Source organism: Tachypleus tridentatus, chromosome 7 (assembly GCF_004210375.1).
Source record: "Tachypleus tridentatus isolate NWPU-2018 chromosome 7, ASM421037v1, whole genome shotgun sequence".
Classification (NCBI taxonomy): domain Eukaryota; kingdom Metazoa; phylum Arthropoda; class Merostomata; order Xiphosura; family Limulidae; genus Tachypleus; species Tachypleus tridentatus.
Window position 1 is genome coordinate 194451943 of NC_134831.1, and position 12906 is coordinate 194464848.

At 32.6% G+C, this 12906-nt stretch overlaps 1 protein-coding gene across 8 annotated transcripts in view; it reads left to right on the forward strand.

Moving 5' to 3' along the window:
- LOC143257621 (uncharacterized) overlaps positions 1-12906 on the forward strand; it is an 89317-nt gene that overhangs the window by 57378 nt on the left and 19033 nt on the right. For 6 of the 8 annotated variants that reach the window (XR_013031965.1, XM_076516624.1, XM_076516625.1 and 3 more), the window contains exons 3-7: positions 304-366; positions 1270-1367; positions 5882-5937; positions 7664-7831; positions 11349-11467. Coding sequence is in view for 6 of the 8 variants with exons in the window: in XM_076516624.1 (XP_076372739.1) it covers positions 304-366; positions 1270-1367; positions 5882-5937; positions 7664-7831; positions 11349-11467 (504 nt within the window). In the remaining 2 variants the exon portion in view is untranslated. The remainder of the gene's footprint in view (positions 1-303; positions 367-1269; positions 1368-5881; positions 5938-7663; positions 7832-11348; positions 11468-12906) is intronic. The other 2 variants (XR_013031966.1, XM_076516630.1) reach the window with 1 other exon arrangement.

The window sequence follows — 12906 nt, forward strand, 5'->3', positions numbered from 1 at the left end:
TAAATTAAATCTTAATTCAAATTTACCAAAATTGTCTAATCTGCATATAATTTATTTGTGTAATGTACATGTTAATGATAAATTTACTGGTTAGGCTAGCAGACAATAGGTGCTTATATAATTGAAAATTGCCTTTTTGCGCACCTTCTCGCGAGAAAAGTGTGAGTTGCCCACTAATTGCGGCGCAAAGAGAAGTAAGCAAACAAATAAATAAGCGAGATTTTGAGTTTTATATATAGATCAGTTTAAAATGAATGTTTTATTATGATATTTTAAACATAGCTACTAATTTTTATTTCTTAGTTGGATAACGTGGGTTCCTCCATAAATACGCACCACCAGTGTTTCAGGCCAGGAAAGTACTCGGTGAGTTTCCCTTCTGTTATTTAATATTTTAACCTGGTTCTAATTATATATGGCCCAGATGAGGTTAGGCTAATGTTACAGTGCATTTAGACATGCTTTCATGACACAAGTTACGAAATAAATAAATAATTGTTAATTGTATATGATGATTTCAAACCAAGTTCTGTCAGACAAGTATTATTTTACGGATTGTAGGCAGACAAATGTTTGGTCGTGGTATGGCCTGGAGCTTAGGGCACTTAATTTCGGATCCTGTTACCGAACGTGCTCCTCCTTACAGCTGTTGAGGCGCTATGATGAGATGATCTATTATTTGTTAAAGAATAATTCAATTGTTGGCGGTGGGTAATATTGTCTGGGTGCCTTCCCTTTAGTCTATCAACTCAAAATTAAGAACAGATAACGTCGATATCCCTCTTGTACGAGATTAAAAACGAACAAATTAATGGCCTGTTACAGGATGGGTGGGGTGGGGACTGAAATTTGAAAGTTACTCAAAATATCGACGTAAAATTCAAGTATATGTCTCTTTATTGTTTTTTAAAATGAAATATATTATCTACGCCCGCCTTCCAGTGCCTTAGCTATATGTCTGAAGACTTACAACGCTTAAGGTTGGGGTTCGATACTCACTGTGGGTACTGTACAGACGCCCATTAATAAGAAACAACGAAACAAAAACAAGAGAAGTACCTGCCTTAATGTGGTTAAAGTGATAAAGGTGACTTAAACAACGGTTTCATTCGGTTTCCAGGTTTATTTAGTTACACAATTGATACATTGTTCGTGACGGTTAACTCGATCGTATTTACTGTATGTTTTGTTTTTTATGCTAGTTCTAGTTAACTGACACAAATCTCGAGTTATAATTGCAAATTTTCTACCTTTGTGAACAAAATGTAGCCGTCCAGCTGCTTGAGTGATCTAGAATATGAAAATGTATATGGAACATACGAAGGTCCAGAAGAGAAAATGATTAACGCAGCCACGTCACCAGAAAGGTAGGCACATTAAAAAAAAAAATCATTTTTGTACAGTCTGGATTGCAGTATACAATTTGAAACTACACCAAAAGTAGAACCTAAATTATTTTAGATAATTGTGTTTCCAGTCCTTCACACTATTGTTATTATTAAATAATTAATTACGGTATGCCACACTGTCCCGAATTACCTTTAAGTAGTCCATGGTATAGAATTGGAGGACCGGCATGCCTAGGAAGTTAGAGCGCCTAACTTGTAATCTGAGGGTCGCGGGTTCGACATCCCGTCACACCAGACATGCTTGCCATTTCAGCCGTGATGGCGTTATAAAGTACGACCAATTCCGCTATTTGTTGGTAAAAGATTAAGCCCAAGTGTTTTTCATTATTTTTCATCAGTAGTTTATACTCTGTAACACATTCTAAGACTTCAAATTTAACAATAAATGACCAATTTTAAGTAACAGTGTTGTGTTGTTAAGAGCAAAGGTATTCAGCTCTTTAACAATGTATTCTAGTTTATATATTTAACCTTTAAATAGCGGGAATGTTGTAGGTAGCAGCATTGATGATGGCCACCGTTTAAGGGTTAATTATTTGTAATGATGGCTAGTTTTATTTTTAGTTTTGATTTCAGTACATAGCTTATTCTGATGGAAGTCATTCTTTAAAAAGAAATTACACAAGGAATTACCTTTAGTTTGTAAGATCCTTATCGAATAGTTAACTTGACCTGTATAATTGTTATACACGATCGTGCAGTCTTGTTTTCCAGTTTGATTCGAATTCACTCGCTTTCTTCAATCGTGTGTTGGCACCTACAGTCAGGACGAAGAGCTCGAATATTCTGTCAGTCTGATGTTGCAACTTCTCGTTAGATTTACGTGAAATAAATCTTGCGTAAAGTGAAATCTACCTAGGCTCTCTTTCGCTTCCCCCCGCCTCACCAAATAATTCTTCGCCATGTGTACCGTGCGTAAAAATCGTAAGGGGGCACAAATTACATTCTTATTGGGTTTATCAGGAACTTTGTGATTGCCGTTAGTGAAAGCGTGGTAGTGGTGGGCTCGGTAGCAGTAATATAGGTCAGTATATAGGTCGATAAACCTGACAAGTAATTATATCTTTAAAATACACAGAACAATTTTGTAACAAAACTGAATCACATATAGAGCTGATAATTATAATAAAAACTTAATTTCACTGAATTGTAAGCTTACAGCGCATACCTTTTTCGTTAAATTTCAAACCTTCGGGTAAAGCAATACCAGGTAATTTGTTTTTAGCCCTTACTTAATATAACAAGTAACAAAAGTTGAACGTCTGAATTTGTTACTGTTTCAGTATTTATGTAATAAGTCAGCATTTATATTATAATCGGACATATTACCAGCAGCAGAAAGATGAAAACGCTCGTCATATATGTTATCGTTTGGTAAAGTAAAATTCATCGTACTTTATCTTGTGATTAGCTTGGGTCTTCCAATTTGTAACTTGAGAAATATATCTATGTGACTTCTCGCCGATATTACCAGTGAAATCGATTTGTTAAAAATACTATTTCTGGACAATCAAGAATATGTTGATTTTTTTAGATTCTAAAGTTTGTATTTGAAAATTCCCCAAGTTTTCTTTCACTGTGGCTATCATATCTGATGTATCTTCTTCAAGTGATTTATCCACGTGAAATCTAATTCCTGCTGATAACATGTTCTATTCAATAAAATAGTAATGTATTTCTTTTGTTATTTATTACATTGTCATTCAACAGTATAGTTGTGTGTAATAATAGTTCTGTTGTTTAAATACATTATAATAAGCCATTTTCCAAGCATTATAACAAAATATTGTATTGTAGCAAAATAGTGAGAGATTACTATTATATAATGTTTAAGAACAGTACTTACCACTGTAGGAAGTAATGGTTAACAGGTAGGTTTTACTTTTTGTGTGTGTGATTTATCAATAATATAGATAGAAAATTTTGAATTAGTGTCATGATTTCATAATGTTGAAGTGTTAGCATTTATGAAGTTGTACGCTTGAATGTTTGTTAGAATAAAAGTATTACTGCAGAGCTCGAAAATAATTTTGAATACATTTTCAAGATATTGGAAGCTACACTATTGTCATCTAGTGTCACATATGACAATTAAATATATTAAAACTAGATCATTTTAGTTAGAAAAGAAAAAAGGGATGTCTGCCACTGTAGCTCTTAAGATTACTAGTGATAAGACATAAAATGCTAAGTCCACTCTTACATTTCAGTGACCGATGTAAGTACATGAAATAACATGAATTTACATGACATGTATATTGTAAATACACTGCTGGCCAAAATCTTAAGGCCAATGAATATAAAGAAAAAATATGCATTTTGCGTTGTCGTACTCAACCACTTACTTGAGTAGAGCTTCGAAAGATGAAAATAAGAAAAGGGAAAATGAAAATAAAAAACTTTTTTAGCATTTAATAGGGAAAATGTGAACACCATGAAATTAGCCTAAATACTAGCTGGTCAAAAGTTCAAGACCATACCATAAAAGAAGTCTTAAACAGGGTAGGAAATGCCCAACAAGAGGTCTCAGTAGTGAGTTGCACGGCCATCATTGAGAATAACTTCAAACATTTGCTTTGGTATGGTCGATAGAAGCGTTTGCAGAAGGCTGGCTGGAATGCTATTCCAAGTGGTGAAGATGGCTTCACAAAGATCATGCACTGTTTGGAATTGACATCCATTTCTATAGACTTCCCTTGTCATCCACCCCCAGACATTTTTAGTGGGGTTCAGTTATTCGTTATGAAAAAGTCCTTTGTCCTGCAGGCATTGTGGATTGCAGTGATGTCCTGCTGAAAGATCCAGTCATTTCCACACAAGCAAGGGTCTTCAGTCAAAAAGGCTGCTCTCTCCTACATGTTAATGTAGCCAGCTGCTGTTTGACGCCCCTGTATAACCTGAAGCTCCATTGTTCCATGGAAGGAGAAAGCACCCCAAATCATGATGGAACCTTCTCCACTGTGTCGTATAGAAAATGTCTTCGGTGGGATATCCCTATCATGCCAGTAATGTTGGAAGCTATCTGGACCATCCAGGTTAAATTTTTTTCTCATCAGAGAATAAAACCTTCTTCCACTTTTCTACGTCCCATGTTTGGTGCTTTTCAGCAAAGTTTAACCGAGCTGTTTCGCGGTGTGGAAGGAGGCATGGCCTTTGAAGATGTTTACGGTTTTTAAAGCCTTTCTCTTGCAGATGCTCTCTTATTGTTCTTGAGCTGCATTCTGCATCTGTAAGGGCCTTAATCTGGTTCGACGATCGGCTGGTATCTTGCCGGACAACTAGTCAAATCTTCCTACTCAACGCTGGCGAAATTTTCTTGGGCCGACCACTTGAAATTCTCGTTCCGTATCTTTCAGGGTCTTTTAAGAAATTTGCAACAGTAGTTTTACTACACCCAGTTTCACCAGCGATGGCACGTTGAGAGAGAACTTGCTTTTACAGCTCGACAATCCTGCCACGTTCAAACTGTCAACTTTTTAGCCTTTGCCATGTTTTTACCCAATGTAACATAGGAGATGTCAGTGGGAGATGTTGACAACGCTAATGCTTGAACATAAACAACTAAATTTTATTACGTGTTTACCGATCAACGCTTCATTTCAGTATGGTCTTAAACTTTTGACCAGCTAGTATTTAGGCTGATTTCATAGTGTTCACATTTTCCCTATTATATGCTAAAAGGTTTTTTATTTTTATTTTCCCTTTTCTTATTTTCATCTTTCAAAGCTTTACTCAAATAAGTGGTTGAGTCTGTCAACACAAGATGCATATTTTTTCTTTATGTTCATTTGCCTTAAGATTTTGTCCAGCAGTGTATTATAGTTATTTTATGACTGCTTCTTCAAGCCAATTTAAGGATATTGTGGTCTGGACATATATTTTCCAGTGCACTGAGGATTATATGTCCTAGCTGCAGTGAAAGAGATAAGTTTAATTAAACACTAAACAATCCAAAGCCAGTCCTTATCACTCAAGTGTTTATTAAGCCTTCCCTAAAACCCTTTTAAATTAACTGTATCTACCATAAAGGAAGGCAATTCCTTTCACCATATTAGAAAAATAAAACTGTTTTAGTTGAAAGTGGCTCATACCAAAATTTATTAGTGTTCCTTAGCCTTTACCATTCTCACTTTTAAGTATGAAAAAAATATGATGCATCAACATTGTAAATTCCCTTTACAATTTTAAACATCTTAATCAGATTATTCTGTCTCTTCCTTTTCCAAAAGAAAACAAGTTCAATGATCTTAACCTATTCTCTCATAAAACCTTTCCATCCCTCTCTGAACCCTTTCCAATAATTAAACGTCCTGAACACTACACCAAGTTTGGCGTAACCAGTGACTTGTGACATTATAACCTATTTGTGCTCGTATTTGAGATATCTCTACATATATCCTAAAATCTTATTTGTTTAAGTCTTCTATCAATTTACTTTGTAGATATAATATGTATTTCTTCTTGTATTTCAGATGCCTTAGTCCACATTCAAGGTTTTTCTATGAACCATCTCCTCTTTCAGGAAACGGTTAGTAATTTGATTTGTTTGGTCAGATTCTCCAGGTAGCTATTAATAAGGTCATATGATTACTATTAAATATTGTTCCAGATGGGTTGCCATATTTTGCCCTTTTGCAACTGTGACCAAATGATTCACTTGGCCAGGCAAGTTACCTTGTTTTGACATCTTGCAAAGGGCAGTAGCATGACATCTGTTGTAGTTAGAACTGGGTTCTATCTTATTAGGAGACTTGATATGATATCACAAGTGTAAATAAAGTCAAGCAGTGCTGCATAAAAAATAAGTAATTTAAGAGGTTGATTAATTGTGGCTTCAATTTAATGGGGTTATTATAATGAAACTTAGAATTTAGGTTCTTCAAAATTATGAAATTGGTAAAGTTAAGTATTTCATTAATTAAAAATGTCTTTGTTCTAGCATGAAAAAGTAATTAAGCTCATTCACAATTTTGAATGAGTGGCAGAAGTAGTGCTTTGTCTTTTGCAGTTCACTTAATGTTTCGAAGAATAACTTTTGATATGGTAAACCTCATAGGGTCACTAATCAGGGATTGTTCTGGTTCACAGATCTCATAAAGAAGGATAAATATTAATGTGGTGAGTGTTTTTATTAGTCAGTCAGGGATAGTTCTGATCCACAAATTTTATAATAAAGGATGAATATTAGTCAGGGATTGTTTTGGTTCACAGATCTGATAATAAAGGATGAATATTAATGTGGCGAGTGTTTCATTGATTAGCTAGTTGGGGATTGTTCTGGTTTACAGATCTGATAATAAAGGATGAATATTAATGTGGTGAGTGTTTCATTGATTAGCTAGTTGGGGATTGTTCTGGTTTACAGATCTGATAATAAAGGATGAATATTAATGTGGTGAGTATTTCGTTTATTAGCTAGTCGGGGATTGTTCTGATTCATAGTTTTTGTGTATAAAGAATTGCTGTTATGGTAAGTCATAAATTAACTTGTTAGGGTTGAATGTACTGATTGATGCAGTTTAATTAAATCCAAATAAGACATGTAATTATTACATTTAACATTTTTGTAATTAAACTGAAATTTGTTTATGGTTTTATGTTTATGAGAAGAAAGCTGAAATGCTAAAAAAGAACAAAGTAATAAAGTTATCAAACAACTACTTAGTAATATTTTAACCAAAAAATGTTTACTAAACAGAAGCAGTCCACCTGGCTATAAATAGAGGATCTAACTTTGTTTTTATTTTTTGGAAAAACCAAGTTAAAGGAAGACAGTGGCTTCTGTTTATGAAAGTCAAAATTAGAAAGTGATATGTGTATTGAATTAAAATAATATATACCCAACCTACTACAGGAATACTTTAAGCATTTTGCTATATATATATATATATATAATTGGCTATCAAGCATCATTACCTAATATTTTATCAACAATGCAATGTAAGGACATTGATAAGAAGAACATATGGCTTGATATGATTTAAGTTAATACCAAGAAAGTGGATTACAACAGTAAGTTAGTTTTATTTCAGTAACTGAATGGAAAGAAAATGAATGGAAGTATCATGGTTAGTGTAACACCAAGTGCTTATCTGAAGGATAAATGCTTCCATAGTTTTGCTGTTACAATAATGATCTCAAACTTTCTATGTCATAAAATAAGCACGTAGTTGATAGTTAGGGTTGTGGTTTTCCAACCCATTTTAAAAAAAAGTTCTAGTTGAAATTTTAAAACTTCCATTATTTGATCTTAGACACCAAAAATGGAAAGGATGGTAATGATCAAAAGAAGAAAGGAGGTTTAGGAAAATTGTTTAGAAGCTTAGGTCCAAAGAAAGATAGGGATAAAGGTAGAAGATTTCCTGGAAAAACTATATCTAAAGTCCACAATTTCTGGTCCTCATCAAAACATCACAATGAAGGTAATATTTTTATTATGTTATATACATTCTGCGCATTCCATTTTAAATCATAAAATGCCATGATGTTCATACTGTCTGGTTTTCCACTATGAAAGTAATACTTATGCAACATTATATGCACTTTTTGCATTCCATTTTAATTCTTCAGTGACACAAAACGTTTTACTTAGTTTTTTATTCACAGTTATATCTGAAAGAATCAAGCACAACTTGTAATTATAATTAATCTATGCTATTCAAACTCAAGAATGTTTTCAATATGAAATGACATAGAACTACGTTTAGTTAAAGTTTCACTTGTATAATTATTTAAAAATTCTTTAATGGTAATCACACTCATAAGAAAGTTTAAACTTCTGTATTTTGCAGCTTTAAATTAATTAAAATTATCTTTAAATTTGTGTTGATTTTTGCATTATTACTGGAAGTACTTTTTTAATACTATTTTGTGAATTACTGTTTCTAATGTTGCTTGTTTGCTATTTTGTGAACATCATAAACAATAATACTATATTTCTGAAATATCATGTTGCAGTAATTCATATTTTGTTCAAAAACAAAATACAATTAAAGAAAGTAATGTGTTGCATGGGGTTTTTTAAGGTTAAAAGTTCTGTTCCTTACTAATGGATCTGATGATATAAAATATGGGGCCAAATGTTTTAAATGGAATCTAGGTTCTATGCTTGAACAGAAACATCTGGTCATTGGAGTTTGTGCATTGCCTCATAAAAATGGCTGGTGTGTGTGTGTTTATGTATATATGGATATTTTTTTGGCATAAATATTTCATGCTAGAATCATATTTATGAATTTTAAAGAAATGCTATGCTTTTATTGTGAGATTAAAATCCAAGTAAGTTAAAGTTTGCAAGCCCAAAAAATCTAATCCGTTCTTCTTGTAATTGAGGGCAATATATCTTCAGTTGTTTTTACTTGATATTTTACAAATTTGTACTGTAAGTATTGCTGATGCATTACAGAATGTGCTAGTTAGATGTTAGTTAGAAATTTAATATTTTTCTCTGTGGAACAATTAAAAAAAATTCAAACGTTCATCTTAAAAATTCTTTAATTAAATTTTTCTCCCAGTTGCATATGAAAGCTGTTCAAGCAAATGAATAAAATATGGTTATTGTCTTCTTAAAGTCCTCAAACTGTAAATAAAATATATTGAAAAGGTTGGTTTATAATAACAAGCTGATCAACACCATCTTCCTCACAGGAACCAAATTTAAGGTAACTTCTCATATGAAGAGTGCCTGACAGTGCCAGTGTAGGTTTTAATGAGTAAAGTGTATAGTGGTATTTGAAATATATCAGATTTCATCAGGGTCATAAAGATATAACATCCAGGTCTTTGGTGGAATGTTATTTATTTATGTTAAATATGAAGAATCAAATGGACAAGTGTGATCTTTGTTTAGGAGATAACTAGTGTGATATCAGTTTAAAACCAAGAAATAGTAACTTAGATTTTTTTGACAGCCATCTAAAAGTTGATATTATGAATTATGATCTGTTATAAAAAAACAAACAAACAACAGTTTCAAAAACAGCTGTTAGTGTATAACATTTTATTTTCACCCCTGAGATATGATTACATAAAACATTTGAAGTACATAGTATTTATATTTGATAACTTAATGGACACCTCTTAAAAAGAAAGTAGTAAAACAGAATTATTACTTAAACAAGGAATTAATGTGAAATCTATAATCACACCAGAAATATGATTGTAAACTGCAAAACGTTAGATAAATGTACTAATGTAAAATGAGGTTTATTGTATGGTTAGGTTATGATAATACAAGGATTATATAAATGAGGGCAATAAATCTGATAATAAACACGAAAAAATAATGACTAAATAATTACAGAGTAATTTGTTTTATTTTGTCATATTTTTCATAGAGTACTTAATTTAGATAAGGAAATTTTACACCTGAAACCTGGTTACTAGAAATATGTTGTAGTTGGTAATAGTATTAACTTATTTCAGTGTTCAGTTATAAGATTGGCTTTAGAGAAAGTATCACATAAATTATCGATAAAACTTTGTGTGTAATTAATTATCATGTGTATTATTTGTAAGACTTGGAGAGATAAATAAATAACTATTTATTGCTTGGACTACCTGTAAACTTGGATGGTAAAAAACAAACAACTCATCTGCTGTGTATTTGCTTTATTGAAAATGTAAATTACTAGGTCACAACTTTTCTCATTATGAATTCAGTCAGGTTGAAAATGCATTGACTTGAGGTTTATGACACGATAAACCATTAGATCAGATAGGGTGATTTTGTGATACATCAAAATGCACAGTACTGTGATATAGATAGAACTTATTAATTAACAGTTTATGTATGTGATTTTTTTCTGCATAATTTTGTATTATTTCAGTAAAATATAAAGTGACGGAAGAAGACTAATCAGTTTCAGTCTAACACAAATAATAATACTTTTGTAAGAAGTTTAAGCTTTGTAAAGGTAACAAATTCAGCTGTAATGTTGAATGAAGAAGTTGAAATGTGGTAACACAGTGTTAGTTAATAAGTCTAAGGCTATTTAGCAACAGTCTAATCAAATAATTGTAAAATTATTAGAATTCTTATTATTAAAGGATATTATAAATCAGGTGTTTCACAAATAATTATCCACTGGAATTGATTGTGTTAAATTTAAACTGTTAATCATGTTCATGCTAGATAATTTTAAAATACATGATTTTGAACAGTTTTACGTTGGAAGAGGGTTCAAGATAATAAAGTTTGTAATTGTCAGTTTTTTATTTTTAATAAACATGTTTTTACTATATGATTCTTTTATTACATAATGTGCATGTCCTGTGTATTTTGATTTGATGATTTCACTTTGTCATAAACCAAATTTTGTTTTAGACATTAGGTATGCTTTGGTCATTTTCTTTAAATAATTTTCAAATTCATTTAGTAAGCATTTCGTCTAAGATAATTCTCAATATTCGTAGACAAGTTTTAACTGTTTTAAGAAAAACAAATTTTTATAACAGAATATTTAAGTATTTATTTATGTCTACTTTCATAAAGATATTTTTTTATTTTCTAATCTGTACTGACACTTAACATTTTTGTTTTATTCCATTTTAAAGTCATATTAGTTTAGGACTAAGTTCAACCAATAAACCTCTCTCTTTGTTTGAATCAAATAACATTTCAGCACAAATCAACCCACACTGAGTATTGTCAGATGTATGTTAAAGAGTTGTAGCTGAGTATATTTGTTCCAGCTTTCTTAAGTTGATCAATTTGACTAGAAAGGCTTAGGATAAAAGAGGAGCATATTGGTTATTCAGAAAACAACATCAAAACAAAGCGCTACCAGTGCTTCTGAAAGTCTTAAGTCTATTGCAAGATAAGAATAGGTTATTTCATTCATGGAATAGATATTTTACCTTGACACAAGATGAAAAATGAGCAAGTTTGTTGAGGTTAAGGTGAATTTTAAGTTATTTAAATTGTTTCTGTTTATACAGCTCTGTGCTCTCTACCTCAGTCCCAGTCAGGAGATTTGTGGATTGGAAAAGAAGGTTCTTTACACCTGATGAGAATGATTCGAGACAGTTACATGACAATTGAGCATGCTGTTCAGAAAGTATGTTTTTATTGTTGGTCTGGTACAACTTATTTATTCTGAAATGAGGTATTTGATTTGCATCTTTGTTTTGAAGATGAACATATCTTCTTTTCAGTAGTTTATCTAAAAGGTAGTTAAAGATATCTTCTAGTAAACATATTCTTAAAGAGCATGTATTTTTGTTTTTCTTAAAATAAGAACTTGGTGTACCATGTTTGGACCTTTTATCTAGTTATTGTTTGAAGTTGGTACGGACTTTTGAAGAATATATAGTTTTCTCCTATGTATTGTTTTGTTACTTTGATGTATTGCTGGTATTGATTCTGAACTTGCATGTTTAAGTGATGAGTTACTTATTGTTATTCCAAAAGTTTTTAAGTAGTGAGCTAATTATTATTGATCCAGGAGTGTTTAAGTAATGAGTTACTTATTGCTAGTCCAAGAGTGTTTAACCAATTAGATAATTATTGTTGGTTCAAGAGTGTTTTAGCAGTGAACTAATTATTGTTGGTTCAAGAGTGTTTAAGTAATGAGATACTTACTCTTTGTCCAAGAGTGTTTAAGTAATGAGATAATTATTGTTAGTCCAAGAGTATTTAACTAATGAGCTACTTATATAGTTGGTCCAAGAGTGTTTACGCAGTGAGGCACTTATTGTTGCTCCAAGAGTATTTCCTCTCGGTGTGGATTCTTGTACATTGTGAGGGGATCTCCCAGGGAAGGTTCTTTTCTTACAGTTTACCTCCTCTTGGATCTAAACATCCACCCACGTGTTTGACATGCATGGTGACCTGTAAAGGGGCGGAGAGGATCCTGGTGGTAGAGGGGTGCTGCAACCCTATCGGCTGGTCCATTTGGGCTGGGGTTGACCAATACCAGTGTTGAATGTTCTCAACAGGTGTTGTGGATATTGTATCTGATGCTGGTGTTTGTGTATAGTGCTCACAAAACCCAGGCATTGCTGCAGTGTCCTTGTTTGGCATTGTAGCGGGTTCCCTCATAGGGCTCCAAATAAAAACTTAAATAAAATAATGAAAAAAAACAGTCCATAGGTAAATGACCACATCTTGAAGATTCTGAGCAGCAATCTTCAGCATCTGTAACACTTGTACCTCATTTTCTGATACTACATTTTCTTTCAGACAAACCTTTAGGGCAAATGCCCCCCTTTTTTATTCAGAAGGGACTAGAGGGACTTGCTGGCTCTCCAAAGTCAGTAAAGAAGCTTTGATCTGGTGACATATTGGTGGAAACATCCACATATCAACACAGTGAACTCCTCTTGAATTCAAAAGCAATTGGGGATATACCTGGTGAGGTTACACCTCCTGCTACTTTGAATTCATCACGAGGAGCTATTGTTGAGAGGGATTTGAAGAACATCCCCGAGTCAGATATTCTCACTGGTTTTTCCACCAAAGAGTTTCTGCAGTGAGGCGCATCTCCACTCGCAAAGA